Source organism: Prenolepis imparis, unplaced genomic scaffold (genome assembly GCF_030444845.1).
Source record: "Prenolepis imparis isolate NDT839.2.m4 unplaced genomic scaffold, iyPreImpa1.0 SCAF_4, whole genome shotgun sequence".
In the NCBI taxonomy this organism is placed as follows: Eukaryota; Metazoa; Arthropoda; class Insecta; order Hymenoptera; family Formicidae; genus Prenolepis; species Prenolepis imparis.
In genome coordinates, this window is record NW_028141162.1 from 10,703,539 (window position 1) to 10,729,981 (window position 26,443).

General features: G+C 32.1%; 5 protein-coding genes across 14 annotated transcripts; 3 read left to right on the forward strand and 2 right to left on the reverse strand.

Annotated features, from left to right (window-relative positions):
• Positions 1-61: 61 nt before the first annotated feature.
• Rad60 (DNA repair protein Rad60) lies at positions 62-5,093 on the reverse strand. 7 transcript variants are annotated; one of them, XR_014425125.1, is made up of 8 exons: positions 4,639-5,070; positions 4,423-4,489; positions 4,166-4,328; positions 3,698-3,895; positions 3,458-3,602; positions 3,083-3,378; positions 611-1,570; positions 62-525 (listed from the first exon to the last, which is right to left on the reverse strand). XR_014425125.1 is itself a non-coding variant. In XM_083035717.1 (7 exons), the coding sequence occupies exons 2-7, from the start codon at positions 4,709-4,711 to the stop codon at positions 3,086-3,088; spliced, it is 939 nt and encodes a 312-aa protein (XP_082891843.1). In that variant the 5' UTR covers positions 4,712-4,744; positions 4,967-5,093; the 3' UTR covers positions 2,328-3,085. The 7 variants fall into 7 exon arrangements, 6 of the variants coding, with proteins under 6 accessions (XP_082891843.1, XP_082891844.1, XP_082891842.1 ...); XM_083035717.1 differs by lacking the exons at positions 62-525; positions 611-1,570 and having other exon boundaries at positions 2,328-3,378; positions 4,639-4,744; positions 4,967-5,093; XM_083035718.1 differs by lacking the exons at positions 62-525; positions 611-1,570 and having other exon boundaries at positions 2,328-3,378; positions 4,639-4,744; positions 4,963-5,077.
• On the forward strand, positions 93-2,487 carry Vha26 (V-type proton ATPase subunit Vha26). Its single transcript, XM_083035721.1, has 5 exons — positions 93-234; positions 638-813; positions 1,002-1,170; positions 1,337-1,520; positions 1,747-2,487. Exons 1-5 carry the CDS (start codon positions 202-204, stop codon positions 1,863-1,865), a joined length of 681 nt encoding a protein of 226 aa, XP_082891847.1. The 5' UTR covers positions 93-201; the 3' UTR covers positions 1,866-2,487.
• On the forward strand, positions 5,073-8,539 carry Dus3 (Dihydrouridine synthase 3). 2 transcript variants are annotated; one of them, XM_083035702.1, is made up of 6 exons: positions 5,073-5,154; positions 5,330-5,505; positions 6,048-7,275; positions 7,584-7,951; positions 8,036-8,164; positions 8,257-8,539. In XM_083035702.1, exons 2-6 carry the CDS (start codon positions 5,417-5,419, stop codon positions 8,327-8,329), a joined length of 1,887 nt encoding a protein of 628 aa, XP_082891828.1. In that variant the 5' UTR covers positions 5,073-5,154; positions 5,330-5,416; the 3' UTR covers positions 8,330-8,539. The 2 variants fall into 2 exon arrangements, with proteins under 2 accessions (XP_082891828.1, XP_082891827.1); XM_083035701.1 differs by having other exon boundaries at positions 5,115-5,236.
• LOC145934885 (uncharacterized) lies at positions 8,464-18,137 on the reverse strand. Of its 2 annotated transcripts, XM_083035725.1 has the most exons (5): positions 18,011-18,137; positions 16,766-16,979; positions 9,421-9,645; positions 9,016-9,162; positions 8,464-8,800 (listed from the first exon to the last, which is right to left on the reverse strand). In XM_083035725.1, exons 2-5 carry the CDS (start codon positions 16,790-16,792, stop codon positions 8,633-8,635), a joined length of 567 nt encoding a protein of 188 aa, XP_082891851.1. In that variant the 5' UTR covers positions 16,793-16,979; positions 18,011-18,137; the 3' UTR covers positions 8,464-8,632. The 2 variants fall into 2 exon arrangements, with proteins under 2 accessions (XP_082891851.1, XP_082891850.1); XM_083035724.1 differs by lacking the exons at positions 16,766-16,979; positions 18,011-18,137 and adding an exon at positions 11,076-11,211.
• LOC145934875 (serine/threonine-protein kinase OSR1) lies at positions 11,500-25,996 on the forward strand. 2 transcript variants are annotated; one of them, XM_083035699.1, is made up of 11 exons: positions 11,500-11,637; positions 16,136-16,261; positions 18,024-18,472; positions 19,412-19,524; positions 19,875-20,125; positions 20,362-20,534; positions 21,446-21,683; positions 21,924-22,038; positions 22,305-22,576; positions 22,849-23,035; positions 23,546-25,996. In XM_083035699.1, the coding sequence occupies exons 1-11, from the start codon at positions 11,588-11,590 to the stop codon at positions 23,621-23,623; spliced, it is 2,052 nt and encodes a 683-aa protein (XP_082891825.1). In that variant the 5' UTR covers positions 11,500-11,587; the 3' UTR covers positions 23,624-25,996. The 2 variants fall into 2 exon arrangements, with proteins under 2 accessions (XP_082891825.1, XP_082891826.1); XM_083035700.1 differs by having other exon boundaries at positions 20,362-20,527; positions 21,448-21,683.
• The last annotated feature ends 447 nt before the right edge of the window (positions 25,997-26,443 follow it).

A 26,443-nucleotide genomic window follows, 5' to 3' on the forward strand; every position in this document is an offset into this window, starting at 1 on the left:
GACGTCACGTCGTTATCGCGCCTGTCACGTTTCGCGTATGCGTTTCGGAACGATGGTCACATTTCGGGTCATATGATCGACGTTACGCGAGAATTGACGTGCCGTAGGCGTTGACTTGACTCGTTCTCTTCGTTCTTGATCGTACGACTCTCGTCGAATTTCTTCGCACGACTCTCCGAGAAGGAAACAGACTGATTCGCCATGGCACTCAGCGACGCGGATGTCCAGAAGCAGGTTAATAAAAAAATCCTCCGCTATTCTTCCGCGATTCTGTCTCTCTAACATAGCGAGTATCATATATATTCGTGTGCTCTATTAATATCTTTACGATTATTTATTTTGACAGCAGCTGACGTTTTGTCGAGAAAATTCATTTTCTTTCCACATTAATTTGTATGTTTATTTCTGAAATTTTTAAACATCTATTTTTATGTGACGATTAAACAGGATCAAAACTTCTGGTTACTACGTATGATTTGAAGAATATCTATTTTTATATAATTATATTCATCGCGTACATATCATCTGGAAAAAAGAAAGATATCAGATATTAAAAAGCCTTGAGAAGAGATTTGAATACATTAAATTTTGTATATATTATTATAAATACCTTTAAAGAAAACATGGTATATTACAGATCAAGCATATGATGGCTTTCATAGAACAAGAGGCCAATGAAAAGGCAGAAGAAATAGATGCCAAAGCAGAAGAGGAATTTAATATTGAGAAGGGACGTCTGGTGCAGCAACAGCGTCTTAAAATCATGGAATATTATGAAAAAAAGGAAAAACAAGTTGAACTACAAAAGAAGATGTATGTATAAGAACTTATTACACTTTGTTATATAATAATAAGATATAGATTAATTTATATCAAATTAATCTATACATAATTTTAAGAAATTTAAAAAAAAAGTTTGATATTTTTAGCCAATTTTCTAAAAAGTTATAAAGTAGTTTTTGATACATGCATATATTATATTTATATTTTTATTTTTATAGACAATCTTCAAACATGCTTAACCAAGCTCGATTAAAGGCTTTAAAAGTACGTGAAGATCATGTACGCAATGCTCTTGACGAAGCTAGAAAGAGATTAGGTGAAGTAACTCATAACACTGCGCAATATAGGGGAGTTCTTCAGCTGTTGATCATTCAAGGCCTTTATCAAGTAATATTTCTATAATATTTCTATAATTTTAAATATTTGTTCTACTGATACAATTTTAACTGTTACTACTATTTATTACTGTTACAATTTTATTGTTACTATAAATATTCAAAGAGCAAGTTTGATAAAATTCTAAATTATCTCATGACAATGTATATTTGTGCAGCTAACAGAATCAAACGTTACTCTTCGTGTTCGTCAAGTCGATGTCCCTCTCATGGAATCTCTTCTTGACACTATTCAACAACAGTATAAGCAGAAGGCTAAGAAAGATGTTACCTTGAAAATTGATTCCGATAATTTCTTACCTAGCGAAAGCTGCGGAGGTGTAGAATTATTAGCATCCAGAGGTAATTATGTCAAAAGATTCTTGTTGCATTAATCACAAAGTTATTAATTACTGTAAAAATAAGAAAAATATTTGTAATAGTTGTTACATAAATTTACAGTAAGCTTTAAATTACATATAATTTTGCTTACAACCTTTGATTTTAATAGGATAATTATATATTTGACATTATTACATATTAATATATATTGATACGCGAAATAATCTTTAATCGTTTTCGTTCGTAGGACGCATAAAGATCAGCAATACTCTGGAAACCAGACTGGAGCTGATAGCACAACAGTTAGTACCCGAAATCCGTGGCGCTCTATTCGGATCTAATCCGAATCGTAAATTTACCGATTAAATTATTTTTTTCGACAGTTATTTGAGACTTTCCAAAACATTCCCTTTTAATGGCAGATTGTTATCACATTATAAAATATTATGTAGAATAAAATTAGTACAATATCTCTAATTATTCGAAATTCTTTGTTTGATATTTTCGTTGAAAGTATTTGATGGATTATTGTGCAATATTTATCATTGGAATAGTCGTAAACTGTACATTACTCTTCAAAGATGCTTTTTTGTTTTTTCATCTTGCCTATCCTTTATTCTAACAAATGTGTATAACGATATATCAAATATTTCATTAAGATATATCAATTATTAAAATTATCTGTTAAAAATCAGTGTTCATAAATAAAACAAAGTGTACTTTGTCAGTTTTTTCAGTCGGTTAGGAATGTTAATGCGAGTGAAATGTATATTAATAATAATAGTCGATGTTCTTCATTGTTTGTGCTGAATGAATAGCGATCGCAAAAAGAATGTAATACAGTTTATTGTGCAGAATCATACAAACAAAAGTATGAAATGCGTTTTATATGTATATAAATATGATAAATATTTATATACCTATGGAGCATATCAGTATATTATCATGTATATTATGTATAAAATAATAATGTATTAATATATGAATAGATTATTCGTTGTTGATGTATCAGAATACCTTTGAAGAGTAGTTCTACAAAAATATAATGTAATGCAACATTGAATCGGTATGTATTTTAAGCTTATGACACACAGCAAGTAATTGTACATAAATTTGTGTGTATATAATTATTCGATATTTTTATTCGCTGCAATCCTGTATTCTTTGAATGTTACTCTTAAACTTACAATTGCAAAACTAGCAGATATTATTTCATATTATATATATAGACAATATACATTGCAGCTTGCACGAATAAATAAAAAAAATATCTTGAAATCTGCTTGGAAAAGTTACTGTTAGCAATTTAAATGGAGTTTAACATTGACCTAAAGAAAATCTTTTATTCTTACAGATTGAGACTTGTACATTTTTGCAATTGAGTAATATTAACATGATTTATATGAGTTGTATAATATTAATTAACATTAATTATTATTTCTCGAAAATGTAATAAATGATCCTTTTATTACATAATAAGAGTATGATAATAATGATATGCAGTAAAAAAAAAAAACGATTGTAAGCAAAATTATATAAGATTCTTTAAATTATGTATACAAGATTTGGTATGGTTTAATTACATATTATGTAAATATATGAAGATCAATACATGCTTCTCCCTCGAGATCTAATAATTCCGGAGTATCGGTTGGACCTATCTGTTCTCCGTCGAAATAAAACTTCAGACTATTCTCTTTTACACCAAGTTGCTCAGCACAATTAGCAAAGAGCATCTTAAATTGTTGATCCCTTTTAAGCATAATAGTCAACGATTGCTTCTTATTGGCAGTTTGTACTTTAATAGTACATGTATTATCGTCGTCGTTGTTCTTATCTTCTGACAACGCGTTCATACCTGGGTGCACTATCCCACCATCTATACATAAAGGCAAAAGAATCATTATATTGTTATCATTATTATGATTATTGTTATAAAACTGATAATTAGTTTATACCAAGTATATCTATGACTGAAAGTTTCAGTAATGCTGGAGTATCATCACGATTAATGATTTTATCCTTCTTCATTATTAGGATTTCATTCACAGAAACTTTCTCCAAATCAGCATAATATTGAAAAATCTTTTCGAAATTGTCATGCTATAAGAAAATTTAACAGATACACTTATGACAATATATTCATTAAATGCATAAGACAGAATTTTTTTTTATAAGCTGATAACCAACATACATACTCTATGCATATTTAAACGATCAATTCTGTTTGATCTCCAAAACACTTTAATAGTTATCTCATAATTGTCCTCTATGATGGAAACTTCATCATCTGATAGTGGAATTAAATCATTATTACAGATTTCGGGAGTTGATTCAGGTTTCTCTTCTAGCAAAACGATTTTCACGTCATATTCTAGATCATCAACTGATGGACGCTGAAATATATTGATATACCAAATATGAAAATCATATATATATTCCTTATATATTAGACACATATCGACATATTTTACACATAATATGAATGTATTTATTTTAAACATAGTAATAAGTAAAGTTTGAAAGTCTTATTTCAATAATTATTGTATTCAATAATTATTATTATTCAGTAATTATTAAAAATTTATAAGTTGGAAAGATAAATTATGTGTATACACACACACACACACACACACACATATATATATAAATATAAAAAAAATTACCCTTCCCATTTTTTGCCTAACAGTAGCACGAGTTGTAATACCTTTATTTCTTCTACTTCTTACCATCCTCCTTTGTGTTTGCATATCATCATCGTAAGTTATTTCATCATTTACTTCTATACTAGTTTCTTCTTCATTATTCTTTTGCTGTTCAATTATTTTGCTGAAAAAATAAAGCAAATAATGTTCAGCTGTATTATATTAGCAAAACACTATATTTCAAACAATAAATTTCCACAATTTTTGTAAATACATACTTGATGGAAGTTAAAGCCTCTATCTCTGCAGAAGATTTCAATACTTTAAAGCGTTGTTTTTTTAATGCTGAAAACAGAGATATATTATATAAAAATTGTGTATCCTAATATAATCAAAATATTATATGTAGACGTCTTAATTTTAATATAATGTTCATACAATTGTCTTTTATAATCAAGTAACGTGTCGATTTGTAAATAAAGAGAAAATATTACCTTTTAAACGGTCAGCAGAATTTGTATATAAATCATCTTCATCCGAAGAACCATCTACTGTCGTCGTATCCATTATGAATATTCATACAATTTCATATATAAGTTCCTGGAATTAATAAATCGTAGAATAAGAAAATATTTATACAGAAACCTTAAACGATTGTTATTCATTCAATATAATCTTCGTATGATTAAATAATCAAAATGTAAACATGATAATCAACAGAATCAACTGCGGGGGCACAATAACGGGATGACAAATATCGAAAATTTCGCCATTTTGAAATAATAAGATTAAAACAAACGTCTCAATTTATCGCGCACATACACACAATTCCCTCCTTCTCTTTCCATCGATTTCACTTCCACATCCGAAATATAAACTGCGCGAGGAGATGCGAAAGTTTCACGCTGAGAAATCTATAGACGTCTAACCAATTCTAACCTGACACATGACCAAACCTAATCTGACTCTGTCATAAGAGAAGTAACAAGAGCAACAAGAGCTAGAAAAATGTGCGCAACTTTCAATATTCTCTCTCGTTAAAAATTATGTTAAAAAAATAATGCGAACAAATTTCAAACGATAAATTAAAATGTAATTATGCATCACAGAGGAAATGTCACATAAGTAATAATTATATAAAGGAAAATGAAGAATAAAAATAATATTATATCTCTCTTATGCTAGATGTTCGTTTGCTCCTGAATCTTTGCATGAATTAATTGTACTTGCTTGATCTACAATCAAAGAGGGGATACAAACACGTGCGAAGAAATGGCGTGTTACGACGAAAAGTGCGGAGACTGTTCATTTGATTCTTCTGGCGAGGATAAACAGAAGGGCGTTTGTCTTATAAAAAAAGAGTAAGTAACTATATAGCTTATGTCAATTGTTTACTCTTATCAATGAATTTTATATGATATAAAATTGCAAGTATTTATTCCTTTTTATCTGCAAATATTGTTTCTATTACACAATCCTCATCATATGATTTAAAATCATATTGGAATCTTTTTATTTATACTTAATTTAAATCTTTGTTATTTATATTAAAACCTTGAAGGATCTATAATTATTCTTTTTCAACTTCTTATATTAAATAATATATTAATTAAAATGTAGTACTTTTTTATATTAAATATATTAAATTTTTTATATTAAAATATATTAATATTTCTATAATTTTTCCATGTAAAAATTATTTTACACATTTTGGACATCATTATTGCATTTGCAAATTAATTTTTGCATGTAATTCATCATATCTCTGGCTGATAAACAGCTGATAAATAGCTACTATGGCTGTTATATTATATACTTTTAGTTATTATATTATCTCATAATTGACATATTTATATTGTACATTATATATATATTATTAATTATATATACATATATATTGCAGATTTATTATCGAGGATCATGTGAGACAATTAAATGAGCAACGCCTGACAGAGACAGATAAAGAGAAGATATCTGTGAATGCAAGCGCAGAAGATGCAGATGCACCATTATGCGATGAAATACCTATTAAGAAACCTAAACTGGATGATAAGAAGGAGAAACTCAGGGGTCAAAATAAAGCTAGACCAGTTCCATTCAAAATTTCCAGGGAATTGCATCTGTGTCCTTGGATTGCAGATCAAACAGCGGATGAGTCTGAAAAAAAATGCCTGAATCAACGCTGCACATTTTTGCATGATCGAAAGGAATATCTGAAAATCAAACCAAGCGACATTGCTGCGGAATGTCATCTTTTTAATTTGACCGGCAAGTGTCCGAGAGGAATCACGTGTAGGATGGGCTCGCGACATATAACCGATGATGGTTTTAACATTATTGACGAGAAGAAATTCGAAGAATACACAAACCGCCCGCCATCCATAAAAAATCACTTATCCAAGGATCTACAAAACAAATTACGCAAGCGCGACTTTAATTTCTCCAAGACGGAAGCGATTGTTAAAGCTAACGATCCATCAAAGAACAAGACACAACTAAACAGTTCAGATAATGAAATAAAGGACAAAATAAAAATAAATAATTTTAACTGTAATAACTCGCGTGATAGTACGAAAGAATTGAAACTCGGACCCGTGGACGATAGCGATTTAATTAAATTACGACAGGCAGAGAAGAAGAGAATCGACTGGAATGACAAAATATTGCTGAGTCCTTTAACTACAGTGGGCAATTTACCGTTTCGAAGGATTTGCAAGGAGTATGGGGCCGACATCACTTGCGGCGAAATGGCATTGGCACCGAAGATTCTGAAGGCGGCGCAAGAAGAGTGGGCCTTGGTGAAGCGACACGAGAGCGAGGATATCTTCGGCGTGCAACTCTGCGGTAATAATCCTGGAGTACTAACTCGATGCGCCCAATTGTTGAATCAGGAGATTGACGTGGACTTCATCGATTTGAATCTCGGTTGTCCGATCGATCTAATTTACAGAAAGGGCGGTGGTAGTGGTATGCTTAATCGATTGCATGTACTCGAGAGTGTGGTAAAGTCTATTAGTCAAGTGTTGGACATACCGTTATCTGTTAAGACCAGAACTGGAGTTTATATAGATAAACCGATCGCACATCAATTAATGCCGAGGTTTCGAGACTGGGGTGCATCTATGATTACTGTAAGTCCTTTAAATTTATATTCCTTGTATCTTATTCTTGTAAATCATGTTCTTTGATAAGTTGCGCAGTATCTTCAAATAGAACTTTTCAAAAGTAAAAACATTTTCTTCGAAAAATCCCTACAACATTAATAATTCAATTGCATATACATTTTATATCACATAAAATATTGATATTAATCTGAGAAGTGTTAAAGGAAATTATTACTTGCCTTGAAAAGAATAAAAACAGGTGTATCATACACGTCTTTTCGAAAAGCTTGAAGTTTTTTTTCTCAGCTTTTATTAATGTTTGGCGATTCTTCCAGGTTCATGGCAGGTCCCGTGAACAAAGATACACGAAACTAGCCAATTGGGAGTACATAGAGAAGTGTGCTGTGGCGGCGCAGCCGATACCCGTGTTCGGAAATGGCGATATCCTGTCCTTCGACGACTATCAGCGAATGAGAAAGATCTGCGGTTCGGTGCAGGGGGTCACTATCGGACGCGGAGCGTTGATTAAGCCGTGGATTTTCACCGAGATAAAGAAAAGAAGGTTGATCGATATATCAAGCTCTGAGAGATTTGATATTCTCAAAAAGTACGCAAATTACGGACTTGAACATTGGGGATCCGATACACGTGGCGTCGAAACTACCAGGAGATTCATGTTGGAATGGATCTCTTTTCTTCACAGGCAAGTTCACTTTGAGAGAGTTTTTATCAGCTGTTACAATATTTTTCAATTACATGCATTTACATTTTGAAACATGCGTTACAGATATGTCCCGGTTGGAATTCTAGAGAGACCGCCACAAAGAATTAATGAAAGGCCGCCATTCTACAGAGGCCGCGATGATATGGAGACATTGATGGCCAGTTCCAATTGCGCCGATTGGGTGAAATTATCGTAAGGCCATTTTTCGAGATTATTAGCTTTTATAAAGAGAAGCAATCGTCAACTCTATAATCGCGATATTAATAATTTTTTTTTATTTCTAGCGAGATGTTCCTCGGAAAAGTGCCTGATGGATTCAATTTCTTACCAAAGCATAAGGCAAATTCGTGGAAATAAAATACAAAAATAAAATACATTACAGAAAGAAATTATAAAGAAAACATTCTCGAGTCGAATAATTTAGTCGAATGACATTCTTGTACAAATTTTCGCAACGCTATAAAAAAAAAAGAATTTATCACGGTAAAATGTGACGTTGAATGCGATATTTGTTATATTTCATTCACATATTTGCTTTTATAATACAATAAATATTTTTGAACAAGACTTTGTTTGCTGCAAATATATGCGAACGACGAACTTCGCTATACTTTTACACTGTATAGCGAAAATTTACTAATATACGAATTTACTATCGAATCAGTAATGATGGCTTATCTCGCCGAGGCTAGCGACCGGCCACATACAGTCACAACCGCTGGCGATTTCCTTAGTGTAAGGTTCCCAACATTCGTCTTCCCAACGACGTCTGACTAGGGACAGAACCCGAGTTCTCTGTACGCAGTGAAATATGGGATAAACACATTCCTGAAAAATATAATAAAAATATTAGAGCTCAGATTATAAAATTTAGTTAGATAAAAAACAAATTTGTTATATTTAAAATGTTTTAGTTATGTTTTGAAATTATTTTGTCATATTTATTAATTCTTTTTAGTTTTATTTTGAATCATATATTTCGCTCGTTAAACTTGCGCTGCTTTGAGTTTATGTTTTATTTACATCACTGCCTTTAAGTTTACCTGTTGCGGAGGCCTCGTTTGTTCATTATTATCTTGCAATGAATAACTCTTACAGTAGACCTCGTGATAAATCGGAGGTTGATAGTCGTAATCGGAATCGGCAATTTCCACTCTTCTCGTTATTGTCTCGCAAAGATTGCGGTATTCCTATATAAGTAAAAGAGAAGATTAATATAGACATTTATCTCAATATGTGCTGCAACATATCAATGGAGAGATTTAAATTAAAAACGAACATGTAGAAAATAGATGAATTAAAAGGGGAATTTAACATACAATTTTCTTTTTAATATTTAATTTCTCTAATCTTGTTTTTTTTTTTTAGAATCTATCTAAATTCTTTAATGTTTTTATTAATGAGGAATTAATTGATTAATTTTCAGAATTAAGAAATAATTTACTAACGGTAATCAAATTTCTGTTATCTCTGTCTAGCTGCTGCAGTTTGTTCACCCCATTTTCCGCATTGTAATACTCTTCTGGCAGATAAGGAGCGTCTCTCTTCAACGATATGTCACGTAAAGCCTTTTGATAGAGTTCAGGATCCAAGCTTTCCTTAATCAGCTGAGTGAGATTCAACCGTCTACTCAGCACGTAGGACACGTGGTTAAGAATAAAGAATTCGGCAATCTGTAAGAGATATATACTTCCTTTACTTTTAAATGAATAGACAAAAAAATGGAGGAAACTCCAAAATCTCGAATCTTTTTTTCCTATATTTTTTCTTTTAGATAAACATACAAATAACATATTCTGATATTATGCAAAAAAAATAGTATATCATGTTTGATTATTCTTTCATCATAATTATGCAGAATCGTCGATGCAAGTTTCGCGTCATTAATAAAACCTAAACCTTCGATGGAGGTCTCAGTCAGTAGCCTTTAGCGACCCATCAAACTTGATGATGCGTAAATCGCGCGCGCGGAGGGTCCACTCTGCAAATGGGAATGGAGCTGGGATGAATCATTCGTTTAAATAGAGTACTGCAAACTGACGAAACTGTTTTACATTGTCTGTCGTGGATGAAACATGATATGCAGCAATCTCCAAGTTCTCTTGTCAATTCTTTTATTTCCCGGTTTCAATTTCCTTTGAAAAATCATTATCCCAATTTTTTTTCTTTTAATATGTCGTTGAAAATAATTTCTCAAAATATTTTTTAGAAATTTTGACATAAATATATATAAATTAGAATTTTATTTAAATTAAAATTTGTTTTTTTTTCTAAAAAAAAACATTAAAAATTTTGCGATGCAATGCAAATTTTAAATTAAATTTCTATGAAATTTATAGATAATTACAGATTTAAACTGGACGCTTTATTTAAGATGACACGTGGCATAAGAATGAAGAAACGGGTTATTTTATTGCACGTAATAAGTGCCATTAATAAGAATGTTCGGATTTATCAATAGAAACGGCTTTCTCGCGAAGATCGGTATTAGTTGGTTCGCAAGGTCGGTCTGATTGAGCTGTGTATGTCGTATGATACAAATTATTCTTCCCCGCGTCATCAAGTTAATTCACGATACCACCGAAGTGACGACAGAACATACGCACGAGATAATGCGTTCTTCCAGCTGCGTGGCGTTTTTTCGATTCCAAGTAACAGAGCCAATAAGTGCCATCATAAGTAATGATAGATCAATAATTGACTTTCTTGAAAACGAAAAGCAAGGAAAAGAGTTACAGGACCTTTAAATTGAGTTTAAATCAAAAGCTTTTCTCTCTCATTTCTATATACGAAAGAAGAATTCAATCGAAACAATTTAAAAAAATCGTCAAGTTTCCGTTATCAATAAAAATTATCAAAAGACTTTAGAATGTTTAGATGTAACGATCTTTGTAAGTTTTTCGAAAGTGAAATAAAACATTTAAAAACATTTTTAAAAAATTAGGAAGAAAAAAAAGAAAACAATGTGATGCTGTGTATCTTGAAAGAGACACAGATATTTATGAAAAAAGAAAAAAAAGATAAAGTGATCCAGAAGGTGGGGGAGAATATGAACACTATATGCTGCTGGTTTTCAGCATCAGTGATGTACTGCATTACATACACGCATCAACTGTGCCAATGTGGGGTAAGTAGTTATCCAATTGACAGTGCCCCCGTCTGACATACATAGTTCGGTCACGACGGCGGACACAGGAGGATCCTACGTCTCCTCTTATGAATACGTAGTCGACAGCGCGAGATTAGTTTCCTTCGAAATTACGTTCGTGTTTCTTGGCTCCTTCTTTTTCGAAATCGCGTTGACGTCATTGCATGTGTCACTGATGGAATTTTCACTTTTATAATTTAAAGATAGTACATGGAAATCAATGTCGACAGGTCGTGTATTGTGACATAAAGATAATGTCAGAGCCATCAGCGTGTTTAGACTGTCAGTGTTTTATCTACGGTGAGAATGCGCTCAATCACAGTTGATGATTGTCAGTGAGATAGACAATTCTGAAGATTTTGTTGAATACGTCGATTTTCGGAAGAAGAAGAACGTGAAAAGAGAAGAGATTTCAGCTTGTGCATCCTGCAGAATATCAACGATTGAGATGTCATCGGGCTGATGCTATGGCAGCCGATCTTTATGCGAATGGCTCTGTGAAGTCAACATCCGCCAGGTGAGACCGATGTGTAAAAATATTACGTATTGAGATTTCAAAAATCTGTAAAAATAGAAAAATTGAATATAAAAATAGAAATAATTAAACAAATCACATAATGACATATTAGCAAATGTTGGTCGAAGAAAAGAATTTACGAGGACTATATTTAACCGGTTTGAGAAAAATTGATGAATAACAAATAAAGATTCGTATTCTCAGAGTAAACGCGGCAATCCGCTTCTGAGTTTTATTTGCCTATCAAGATGGCATTCAATGTCAACGTGACAAGAGAATCAAATAGCCACGTTAAACGCGGCCCCGTCCGATTCCGAGCTTATTTGCCTAATATAACGACTACATTCAATGTCAACGTGATATAAAAATCAAAAATAGACACTATTTTAGCCTCTCTAAAACACAAGACATATAAGCACTTATAATCCTTATAAATATCAATCAAAATAATAAACATGAATAAAATGTAATAAAATTTGCAAAAGCACGCCTTTTGTGTTTTAATATAAAATTAATTCTAATCTCTCTATATTTAATTTTAATATATATATATATATATATATATATATATATATATAATTCTTAACATTGTATTTCAAGCTGATAAAATTTATAGCAGATCAGTTCTGAACATTTCTGCGAAATATAAAAGAAATAGTCTAACTTGCAATGATATTTTTTTGTTAGCAATAATTCTGTGATGCATGTATAACGATACAATTATTTTTTATAATACACATGTACAATGACGTCTGATGACACATCGAATGCAATAATATAGCATCAAATAACTGCTAACGTTGTTTAGATTAATCGTTTCTCCAAATATTCTCAAATTTCATAAATTGACTTAAATACAACTGCTAAATTGTTTAATTCTTGGATATTTAAGGTAACTGCAAAAAGATAGTGTAGTTAATCAGTGTAATTAACAGAATTGCAATGTTAAAAATAAGACACTTATTTTTTTAAAATATACTAAAAAAGAATAAAACGTTTTATTATTTTTTTTATTCGCGATTACTTTTGGTTAAATTGTAAAAGAAATTCGTTCGAAACAACTCTAATTGTAAGATCAATGGAAGATTGATTGGAGATGCATCTGTTTCCGGATAAGCGCGATGGTCTGCATTTTTTGCAAACAATTTCAATGACAATGAAATCGTTTAATAGCCACCACGAGTCTCTGAGTTAATAAGCAATTGACCCTCGGTTTGCTAACTGAGTAAAGGTTTCATTGATGAGAAATGTTATTAAGTGGACTCAAACGAGAACGGAACTCTCGAAATCTCGACTCTTCGGAAATCTTAGCAATTATATATGTAATCATTATAAGATTGTCTCATTGGTTGCGTCTACTTATGTTTTCTTTACTAAAAATAAAGCAAATACATCGCCGATCATATGAGAAAGATCATTAAGTGGTTTATATAATAATAAATAATCTATTCGAGATGAATCATTGAAAGATTATTTTACAAGTATACTAATTAATATATGTCGCATAAAAAAAATACGAAATATATTTTTCTATAAAATATTAATAAAATCTTTGGATCAGTTTTTCTCTTTCTCATTATTACATTAATTTAGCACATATTAATTGCAGAGGCAAAGATAAATCAGTGTCACGTTTGCACAGAAGTGTGCACTTACAACAGGAATAAATCTCGTATCACGCACTTGCACACAGAATCATCACACTGTCGTTCAGTGAAGTCGAAGGTATTTAAATTAAAGACTCGTATTTGAAGAGTATAAATTTCTTTTGAAGAAATGTGTACGATAATTTATTATTTAATCAATTTATAAAAGTTCGAACATGTGACCGATCTGCTATAATTAAGGCCCACAACACGTCAAGCAAGATTATGATTATTTGATATAGTACCGAAAGATCATGCATAGAGATTTTTTTCTTATAAAACACAACGAAATAAATGTGTAAGCTTTTTTCAATTAAAAAATTACCTAAATATATAGATAAATAAGATCTAATAATTTCTATATTCTTAAGATTTTTTAAACTTTTCTATATTGAAGATATATATTGAAGAAATTATCATCAAGGCTATGATGATCCATATTGTAGTAAATAAATTGAAACGCAGCGAAACTACAATAGTCATAATGTAGGAGGCACATTTGTTTGTTCAATTGTATATGGTGACTAAGATCGATGCAAAGTCAATTTAATAAATTTATGTCTATATGGAATGTCGTAGAATATGTTAAAAATAACTCAAAAACTGTTATTGTCGAACAAATATTCAAGAGTATAATCAATTTTATATGTTTACCTAACGTGAATTTTTTATTTCAAGATAAGCCAGGATTTTTCATTAGATACAGTGCTTGGGATTCAGAAAAATTGTCCGCGAAAGATGAAAAAAATTAAAAAAAGAATAAATTCTACAAAATAAGAAATACAATTTTGTCAAAGAGAAAACTATAGCGTACTCACACATTCATTGTTTTTTTACGATAAAAGGCTAATGTCGTAATGATCGCTAAAATTTTGCGTCGAAGAGAGTAATCGTAAATCGAGATCTAAGTGCAAAAATAAATGAAATAAATAAATGAGGAAGAACGATATGAGGCGGAGGAAATGACGGAACAATGAAAATTTGAAATATCGTAGTCACGCGTAAACTGAACGTAGGCAGCAGATGACGAGGATGACGATGGCACACGCCCATCGGTCAGAATTAAATTAAAATTGTTCTAGCCCGGCACCGAATTAAACTTTTAACCCAAATGTTAGAGAGCTTTCGTTATTCGAATGATAATAAATGATATATGAAATAGTGGACAACTATCTATTCTCCTTTCAAAACTATGTTTGAACAAAATTTGAAATCTCTATATATTCCACAGGAAAAAAGAAAGAGAACTATATTTCTAATTAACATATGCTAAACAATAACATATAATAAAACAAGCAATTAAAATAAATTCAATAATTAAAGAGATAAAAAATTGTTTAAAAACAGTTAAATGCTGTTTATTTGAGAATAAAGACTCTCAAACAATATTATAATTATTTTGAGTGAGTTCTTTAAATAAAATCGATTAAGAATAAATGCCTTGAAAAAAAGTGTTAATGACCAGATGCTATTTAAAAACTTGTTATCTGTACCTAAATAAAACGTCACCTTTTCGAGCGAGCTGCTCGTGTGTTTGAGAAGATTATTAGACCATTACTTTGGAGTAAGACCGTTATAGACTTGTTAATCGTAATCAGGTGTCTGAGGCTGAGAGGAAAGATTCTTGTTGGAGTATAATAGAATCGGAGGGTGATGTCACGCGTTACGTTAAAATTGGATCGATCATGTTGAAAATTACATAGATTCAAAAATTAAAAATATATTTTTTTTAACACACACATATGTGTATAAAACTATCATATTTTTGAAATTATGCTATAAAATTGTTACATAAGATATTTAACTTATACATTTCCGTGAATTTGCAACTGATTCAACATCAAATCAAATATAAATTAAAAAACCACGCACACAAAACGACTGAAATTACTGCATTTTTAATTTGAATTTGTTCTCGCGAGTTATAGTTTTTTCTATCAACAACAAAGAGAATAAGGATAACAATCATCAAAGAGGAACAGGACCACTGTAATGGGAACTTACATCAGTACGTTCGCCATCGAATTATTTTTAGCCAGCGAGATAGGGTCTACCCCCTTCACGGTGGCTAAAAATAACCCATAAGGCCAATCCAGACCCAATTATCCTATCTAGATATTTAGGTGACAATCGACCGACCGCCAATTTAGAAATATTCCATACGCTCGAAGCCAGAATCTTTATCTCGATACGAATAATCTCTCACCTCGCATGGATTAAAAACAATGTCTTCTTAAGACTGTTTCGATACTCTACTAACTGAATAAAGATAATTTGAAAAATAAATGTATATGGCTCGAAACTCGAAATATCAATACATCGGAAATTCAACGATATCACTATAATTAAAATTTTGTTAAATTATAATTATAATTTGATTTAAATTATATTATAATTAAATTATAATATAATTAAATTATAACATTATATATATAATATATTATATTAATATATAATATAATATATAATATATTATTATTATAATTATATTATTAATTTAAATTATAACTAAGAATAAAATAAGATGATAAATAAATCAAATAATATTAAAGAATATATCCGTACACTCGCGAGACTACATATAACACGCAAAATTCTTAATTATCAATTCATAATCTTTAACAATTAAAAAATCAATAAACGGTTAAGAAGGCTGTAAGTGTTAAGAGATCCTACAACGATCTCTCTATAAACAATATATTTATTTTATTTGCTATATTATTATTATATAGGACACACTTACAGCCCTTCTTATACTGATAATAAGTTCTTCTTCATACTACTATAGAGAGAGGAACAGTCTCTCCCTTCGATATGCAACCCGTCTGACGAACATGTATGTCCGTTTGCAGGGCCGTACACAGCATGGGGCAGCGTAAATCGGGCACCCTGGGCGGCGCGGCGCCCGCATCGACAGAGGAGGAACAGCTGAAGTTTCAAGACAGTAGATTTCTGACGACTTTGGTCGGCAGAAGTAGGTGAGTGACTGAGTGTGACTGACTTTGCGTACGCTACGTCAAAAATCGAGACACGTGATCGGATCACACGCGCGACCCACTTATTGTTATAGAAAGATTAAATCGTACACGGACACTGTTGTAAAACTAATTGTAAATACAGATTTTTATCTCGCTCTTGTGACATAGGAGATAATTAAAATTAATTGTTACAAGTACCTGTTTCGTAATTTCTGTTATTTTCGGGCGACCTAAAGCTATATTTGACATTACTTGATTGAAGTGAGTGAACGCTTTTATTGCGTTGTAATAATAAACACTGCGTAGATACGCTCGTATAAACAAACAAATCTGAGATTAAATTGAGAGATATTCTTGTGTAATTCCGATGTTGCAAATGTAAATATTTTGTATCGTCAGATCGCACGAGATAATTTAAGTTGAACTTTTGTATGACCTTTTGCGCGAAAAAATACATTATTTAAAATTAACGATAAATTATTACTTATTACGATTGATACTCACTATCAGGATCTTCATATTTTTAAACATGGTTGCGGATCCAGCAGATTCACGATTTCAACAGAAGACGATTTTAAAAGTCCGGGTTGTACATGGGGTCCAATTGTTGAATCGGAATATCACATAGCGTGTGGTCGGTTTTATATATATATATATCTCGGAGAGAAAGCACCTGCCTCTTCTCTCTTGAACGACAAATGTCATCGCGAAATCTCCCCTACAAATAAAAAACAGTGATAATATCCGTAGTGAATATTAGATTTAATTAAATTTTCTAATCGCGCGCGAGATATCAGATTGCATGACAATCTCGTTAATATGAGATTGCGTCGGTTTAGCGGATCGTCGTATCGAACAATTTATATATCCCACGACCTGCCAACTAGAGATAATGACTATAGATACACAAAGATATTAACACGTTTCAAGAAAAAATAGCCACAGCCAGCAATCGTAAAATCCGTGTTTTTGCGAATTGATAAGAGAGATTATCCTCTTCATGCCCAGCTGTTTTACAGCCAGCTAAAAATACTGTAACAATATACAAAAATTTCAATTTTAAAATTTATTACATCGTTATTGTATAACTAATCTCTTTCACAAATCGCGTCCACGTGTAAGATATACGCGCCAGAAATAATAAAAATTCCTAATAAAGAAAGGTTCTAACAATTTGTATACTATAGTTTAACATTGTGGATATATTAATGATCACGGATGAACAAAAATGGCTTTATTTTTCCAGTCAATTAAAGCAATCAGCGTCACTGATTGACGTTCACGCTGTTTAATAATTAGAAGCATCGTCTCGCGGGACGATCTCATAGCGAGAAAATGTGATGGATGGCCCTACGATTAATTTGTTGTGCATGCGAGTTGATCGTAGCTCATGATAGCTGTTTCTCTGAGAACCGTCAATCGTTTTAATGAATCGAGACGCGGGTTAGTTATCGGTGCGTTCATTTTGACAGGACATTATACGTCTCAATAAAAGACTCGATAAGCATCGTCTAGTCTAATATAATCTTATGGTCTCGAGTCAAACGATTTAATTTTTTTCTTTCCTACTTATTATCGAAAGTAAATAAAAGAACCTAACCTCTCTCACATGCGACATATCTCAAACAATTCTTCTCCGTGACCGAATACTTTAAATATTGAAATTGGCTCGCGAATTATTCAAATTAACGCGTTCATATCAGCCGACTGTATATATATATATACTATCAAGTCGAGTGAAATGCATACATTTGTCTTTCAGGAAAATCTCGCCGGACGTGTTTCCGTCGTGCTCGCCTGGCGTGTTTCGGCAAAAGTCGTTCCGCTCGTCCACGCCGCCGCCGAAGAAGGTGCCAGCACCTTCAGCATTCTCAACGGCAGGGATAACGACGACGATCATCCCACGAAGCAGCCGGGGCGCACCTGCACCTGTCGTGACGGTGACGAAAACAAAGACGAACGATCGTTGCGCAGCTCCTCGCGCCGCTACCTCCCCCACCGCCGTGACAGCTGTTCCGCCACGTGACAGCGGCTCGCGGTCCGTCGTCGGCGCTTCTCTGTCGTTGACGTTGTCGCGGGGCGCCCGAGCATCCAGCAAGCAGGCGCGCCTCGGTCCGGTACTGGCCAGTAAAATGGCGTCCGCGAGCTCCTCCACGGTTGTGCAGGGCTGGCCGAATACCAAGGACGATTACGAACTGAAGGAGGTTATCGGTGAGTATCCTCTGCGGACGGGGATTATTCGACGATCGCGCGACGACCGGCTGCGAGAATCGCGCGCGCCTTCGAGAAGAAGGTATGCGCGACGTCGATCCTCCAACGGCTGGCAAACGTCTATTTCACGACAGAGGAGCACTGCGAATGACGACGATAACGACATTGATCGCGAAGACGATGTAGTACCAAGTAGAATTCAGGTTATGGGTTTACGTACCGAGTGTCGTCGTCGATGTCGTCGATGAACGATCGCTTGCGAAAACGGGACGACGATTCGCCGATCATCCCCGCGCGCCTCGTTCCTTCTCCCTCCTTCTTTAGCCGTCCTTCTTGCACTCGCACTGTCACGCAGCAACCGGTGCTGCTGGCTGCTGCACGAGACAAGCGTATGTCCTACCCTAACCTAGGTGCGCGCCTTCCAGTGCCGTATGCGCACTCTTCTCTTCTCAGTCCTTTAAGCTCGTGTCCGAGCGTGGTGACTTCTCTTTTTCATATACTTGTGTTTGGGCATGTAGATTCTACACATGTATATGGGACCTACAGTTTAAACGCCGGTTCCGAACGGCCAATGATGTTTTTGTTTATATTTCTTTAGAGAAGCGTTCATGGCAAGGTGTACTCTCGGTGGTTTGCCATTGCCTTCCGTATGCGCACACATTGATAGAAAAGAAGGCGTCAAATTGTTGAGGGGTTGCCTGTAAAATGCATAATTAATGTAAAATAAAATTTGACATTTTTTTCTCCAAAATTTTAAATAGCGCATATGTATGAGTAAAAAGATACAGATATTCTTTGAAAATTTAAGTATTCCTAATTTTAATAATTAAATATTCGTACGAGGCGTTTTCATAATTAAATTTTTGAAATATAATTTATATATGATGATAGATAATAGGATACATAATGTGATTGTAATTGTCTTTCGTTAAATTCAAGGGGTTGGAGCAACCGCTGTGGTGCACGCAGCATTTTGTATTCCACGACAAGAGAAATGCGCAATCAAAAGAATAAATTTGGAAAAATGGAATACAAATATGGACGAATTATTGGTGAGTTTTATTATATCTTGATATTGAACTTGAATGACAGGTGATAGATCAATATGATACTCATCTCTTGATAAGACTTTTGTAATATATTGCATGATTCACTGGATCGATGATCTTATCAATGTGTGCATCCCCATATGTTGCGACCTATGACACAAACATTTTAGATTAAACATAATATAATTATCTCTATTTTAATAAATTTATATTATTATAATACTATAAAAATAAAATCTCAAAAGAAAATTAATTTCGAGTAATTTTTTTTCATGAATTAATCAATGTTATGTGTATTAAGAAAAAAAAGATTATTATTAATTGATACTCTTTATCTGGGAAAAAAATTGTAGAAAGAGATACAGGCAATGTCTTCTTGCAACCACGAAAACGTCGTAACTTATTACACATCGTTCGTGGTAAAAGAAGAACTCTGGCTGGTCCTAAGATTATTAGAAGGCGGATCCTTGCTGGATATTATTAAGCATAAGACCAGAACCACCAATTGCAAGCATGGAGTATTCGATGAAGCCACCATAGCCACGGTGCTTCGAGAAGTACTCAAAGGATTAGAATATTTCCACAGCAATGGACAGATTCACAGGTATTCTAAAATACTTTTCTCATTCTTTTTCTTTTTAGAATTATTGTTCTATCTTTATTTAAATAAAGTCTTTTTTTTAGAATGCTTTTTCTTAATTTATTCTCATTTTTTTACTAGAAATTGTATTAACTATATACTAGTAATTGTAATAAAAAAAATTATATATTAAGAAAACAAGAAAATGATATTATATTGTCTATGTATATGAACGAATTTTAACGACAGAATAATATTAGGGACATAAAAGCGGGTAATATCCTACTAGGCGAGGATGGCACAGTGCAGATTGCCGATTTCGGTGTCAGCGCGTGGCTCGCAACCGGACGCGACCTGAGTCGACAAAAGGTCCGGCACACCTTCGTCGGTACACCATGTTGGATGGCGCCCGAGGTCATGGAGCAGGTGAGAGAGGAAAGTAACACTACAAACTTCTTAGCCTGCGTGTTCTATGTGTCTATATTTGTGTATGCATTTGTTAAATGTACATGAGACATTTTATTATTAGATATCTCATCAGAAATATGTACGTGGCAACCGAGCAATTTGAAATATAGCTTTTGCTATCATTGAAACGACACATGAAGTTTGTATTGACAATTAGTTGTGTCGGTTTTGGCACGAAATGAAGAAATGTAGCTTGTTAAGCCAAGAATTAATTTAAATTATCAGTTGTCATCATCAATATCATTTGTTAAGCATGATGATACGAGTTGCATTAGGCATGTTATGCAAATAGTCACATAAAATACTGTGCCAAAGATGTATTATTACTGTGTGTGAAGTCTCACAAAATTATTTTGTCAAAATCAATTATGTATGTATATTCACGCTATTACTTTGTTCTGTATTTTATATCTTAAATTTATTCCTTTTATTTTATTACAGCATCAATTCTCATATTTTTGTATTATTATCTATACAAAAAAAAAAAATTTTGCATGCTGTCAATGTAAATTATTCTTATTTCGATTAAAATTTTGATTTTAAAATTTTTATTAAATTGTATATAGATATAATTTTATCAATTGTACAAATATTTTTTAACGCTTCAAGCAATGATTGCAAAATATAATTTAAGAATTGCTATGAAGAAAAGCCGATATCAAATTAAAAAATTTGCAAGACATATTTTAAAATAATGTGGCAGGCTATCCTGTATATGAGATTGCAGCTATAAGTGACATTTAGAACGAAGATTCTTGCAAGCATGCGACTTTTGCGAGCATGATTTTACGAAATATAAATTTTTCTGTCGTATATCCTCCACTGTCAAAAAATCAATTATTGATAAAAATCAATTATGATATGCATACCTGTTGCAGGACCATGGCTACGATTTTAAGGCTGACATATGGTCACTTGGCATCACAGCGATTGAGATGGCCAGCGGCACGGCGCCTTATCACAAATATCCTCCGATGAAGGTCTTGATGCTGACGCTACAGAACGATCCACCCACTCTGGATACCGCCGCGGATGATAAGGATCAGTATAAGGCCTATGGAAAAACATTCCGAAAAATGATTGTTGATTGTTTACAAAAGGATCCTACTAAGAGGTAAGTCGGGTAACACTTTTTCATTTCTAATTCTATCCCTTAAACATGATGAAATAGTTTGAATAATTTAAAGTGAATGTGCGAGATACCTTTGATCAATTTATAGTCTTTGATATTTTATTAGATAATTATATTGATTACGGATATCTTTAAATGTAAAAATAAAAGATATAAATGGATGGATATTTTGTATATGTAAGATCTTAAAAAATTATTTAGTAATAATTTTTATTATTTTAGACCGACGGCTACCGAGTTACTGAAACATCCCTTTTTCAAGAAAGCCAAAGATAAAAAATATCTGCAGCAAACGTTGGTAGCAATTGGACCTAGTTTAGAAACACGTGTACAAAAGGTATGTTTGTGTAAAATATACCAGAAAAAGATACAGAAGCTCTTTCTCTCTTTCTTTCTATGAGAGATATTCTATTGAGATATTATATGTCAATATTTATTGAAATATTATTTTATTTTAAAATTAGAAAGATATATTTGTTAATTTTTCTCATTTTTCTTTATAATTCACAAAGTCAACATTAGGTCACTTTAGTAGACGTGAACCAAACAACTTTATGGCTTGTTTTCTTATAAGATATGAAGGAAAACTTACTTTTTTCACAGGCATCAAAAAGACAACCCGGTACATCGGGACGTTTGCACCGAACAGTGACTGGAGAATGGGTCTGGTCGTCAGAAGAGGAAGACAGTGGCGGATCGAGCGGTGACGAAGGCGCCAAAGAGACGTTACCAGTCAACACGATCGAAAAGGCTAGTAGTGACGAAGACGCCGGCGAACCTGACGAATACTATGGTCAAATCAAGGTAGCACCGAGTCAAATTGCGATACCAGCTACCGAGCAAAATGTTCCTATAAATTTGGTGCTCAGATTACGGTACGTAAAATTCTTATATAAATCGCTCGAATGCAAGCGAAAATCATTCTTCATTTCTGTATAATATACACATATATACTATATATAATAAATACTTACAGACTTATATTCTGTAGTCATTACAGAGAAGATCCGATATACCTTTTATTCATTTCATTTTCTATTTCTTGCCTTGTATTTTCATCAAAGCTGTAAACAATTATCAGTAAAACATTATTAAATAAATAATGATAAATAATTAAAATGTATAATATTACATGTATCTCTTACAGAAATGAAAGACGAGAGCTTAACGATATTAGGTTTGAATTCACCGTGGGAGTAGACTCGGCGCAAGGAATCGCGGCGGAACTCGTTGCTGCAGGTCTAGTCGACGGTAAGGATGTTGTGATGATAGCAGCGAATCTGAAAAAATTGATAGAAAGTGGAGGACAATTACGGACAGTGACATTTTCCTTGGTAAGCCTTCATGTTACATTTTACTTTACCAAACACACACAAATATATATTAAAATACATATATATTTAAAATATATATTTTAATATATATTTAATATAAAAAAATTATACATGTATATAATATTTTATACAAAATTAGATATGAAAATGACTAATACGAACCAGGTGCAAATATTAGGCTCAACAAACTTGTTTTTATATTCTTCTCTAATTATTTTAAATGTTTCAGTTCTTTGGACCATTTTCAGCAGATCAGTTAACAAAAAATTCGGATTGTCTTCAATTTGTTGATCTGCTGAAGATGGTAAAAAAAAAACTGAAACGTTCAAAATCATTAAAGAATTTAAAAACAAATTTGTTGTGCCTAATATCTATGCATAGCTTTGATTAGCCCTTTTCATACCTGATTTTATATTTGTATATATCACAACTTTTCCAACTTATTATTAATAATATTTTATATCATTTGATTAGCCATTAAATATATAATGCTTTTTCTTCCTGTTACAGAATTCTGGCTATGCAGCGAACGAAATACCAGATGACAAGGCGTTAATAGGATTTGCTCAGATCTCTCTCACTGATTGAACAATTTCGATTATCGAATAACTCCATTTCTGAACTCTCAGGATAATGTTCTTAATTGATGCACATTCGTCTTCTGTTAAGATCCAGACAGTACCAAAAGCTAACGACGAATCAGCTAGATATTATTTCTCCAGGTAAATTATATCATAAATTGAAAAATTTAGTACACACAATACATAAACATATGTAAATTTGTTTCGTTAAATATTCACAAGTTTAGCTTTTGATACTTTCGTTCCTTTCAAACAAATTTAATAATTAAAATTGATTGATTAAAACAAAACATAGATAATCGAAATACATATTTGTTACAACACATTAGTAGTAACGAACTGTGCTCAAGCGTGTCTGACAACATCAACAATGTTCATATATGGCAATTATGAACAGGGCAGATAAAAATACTATCATTCACATACAGGCTTAAAAGTATACACTTACTCTCTCTCTCTCTAATCAATAATGGCTGTAGTTTTACATAACCGAATTGTATCATTCGTATTACATCAGTCTATGTAAATAGTAGCATTCAATCATTTGTTGAGTTTTCCTTTTCTTCTTTATGATTAATGTATCAAATGGAATAAAGATACATACTATAAAATGCGATATTTCATATAAGCGAACTTAGAAGATCAAGAGAGAAGGCTTGATAATCTAATTTATTTGCCTGAAATATAAGCTGTTTCTCTTGAATAGCAAAGCTTTAGTTACATAAAGAAAGAAATGTGCTGAACACAGAATTATCATGTCCATGTATCATGTACAGATTATCCGTGTATCTTGCTTTATGCTAGGAAAAAGCAGATAGAGAGTTGGAATAAAATAAAACTCTTTTGTACTTAAATAGACTTATGATAGTAAATAATATTTTCACAGTTTTTAGACGTAGCGAGAGAGAAAAATAATTTAAAAAGTTTTACCTCGTACGTCTTAAAAATGTTCAAATGTTTAATTAATCTCTTTATAAAATGGAAAAGAATGGATAAAACCAGAATCACATGCAACAATAGTTTAACGCAATCTGTACTTTACGGTTTTCAATATAGTGTTCACCATTTCTACATTCTTGTATACGGAAATCGTAAGGATATATATTTGCGATATTCTTATGTTTGCAAATTGTAAAAATTGAGATTTGACAAAAAGACAAATAATTATAAAAAGCGTGTAATTTTTTAAATGTTTTCCAAAAATATTTTCTAGACTAAATTTTTAATACTAAATGTATTTTATAAGAGGAGTATATTATTTGAATTTTATTAAATATATTAATTTTATTTTAAAAATAATTATATAATTTTATATGAATATACTTAATTAAAATCAAAGTATTAAAAAATGACTATGAATAAAAAGATTTTTCAAAATTTAACTCATAAGTACAATTATAAATAACTAACGTGATTCTGTATTTATCAGTCTTTATAAACTGCAGTGTTACATTACGATGATATGGTAAAGGATGTATTCGCATTCTGTAATATTCAATATTTTGCATGTAATATATATACATACGTATGTATATTATATGCAAAATATTCTGTGAATTTCTACTATTTTATCATCATTAATGAAGTGTTTTTAATATTTGAATGTTTTGAAAAGTTGCATGCGATTCTCATTTCCTTTGCCATGTTGCGATACATATATACAACATGCTAATTCCACGACACAAGATTTACTGAGCAAAATTAGTTGTGTAGTAATAATCGAAATACACAAATCTGTTGATATACATGTGATGGTTATATATATATACTCCGAATTATATAAAATCAACTGTGTGGTTTAACTTATATAGGGGAGATACACTTTTTATGCTTAATATGCGAGAAATAAGCATAATTACTATTAAACTGCAAATGATAATAATCGTATGCTAGTTTAAGTAGATTTTTACAAATAGCTGTATATCAATACACATATGGCACTATATCCTGTAACACTTAGAATTCTCGTGCACTACGTTTCACCGGCAGAGAATCTCAATCGGTTCGACATACACATAGCTTGTATCTGTCACTATGTGCCTTATCCGAAAAACGCATTCATTATATTGAAATACTGTGTTTCTATCTTGAATATGGTACTGAACTGTTACGAGACGACAAGCTATAAGCTCGAAACTTTGTTTGCAACACGATTAAAGCAGTGCCAAATGGAATGTGTTATGCTTAGCGATTAAATATGTGTATCAAGAAAACGCTAATTTATTTGTATGAATATCAAAGTGTCGTTCTGGCAATTAGAAACATTGTACTTTATTTCATTGCAAGTTACTATGACGATTATGTAAGTGTTATATGGATTGCAGCGCAACTGAAAATGGGTAATGGTACTTAACGCCGATAAAAATTTCCGAGAGAGTCAGCACAATGGAATTTATTTTATACTCCCTGAGCAAACTCGTTCTTACTTTTATCATCTATTAAATTTCTAGCAATAAAGTGTTACTCTTTACAAAGAAGAACAATTCTTTAAATGCTTATTAATATCGATGAAATTCTAAAACTGTGAACTTTATAAGTTTACTCGTAAATTTAAATCTATTTTAGATGCAAAAGCGCTTTACATATATATACATATATGTTCTCATTTCGTCTAATTATCGTATCAAAACTTTTGTAAATGCAGTTACATAAAATTTCTTTGCGGCTTTCCTAAGATGAAAAAACGTTTTTTGTAAAAAAAAAAAAAAAAAAAAAAAAAAAATAGATAAAAGTAAAATCAATCCTTCTTAAGAATACGAGAAGTATTAAAATTTAATATAATATTAAGATATGTTTTATGTGTATATTTTGGACACTTTTTTAAATT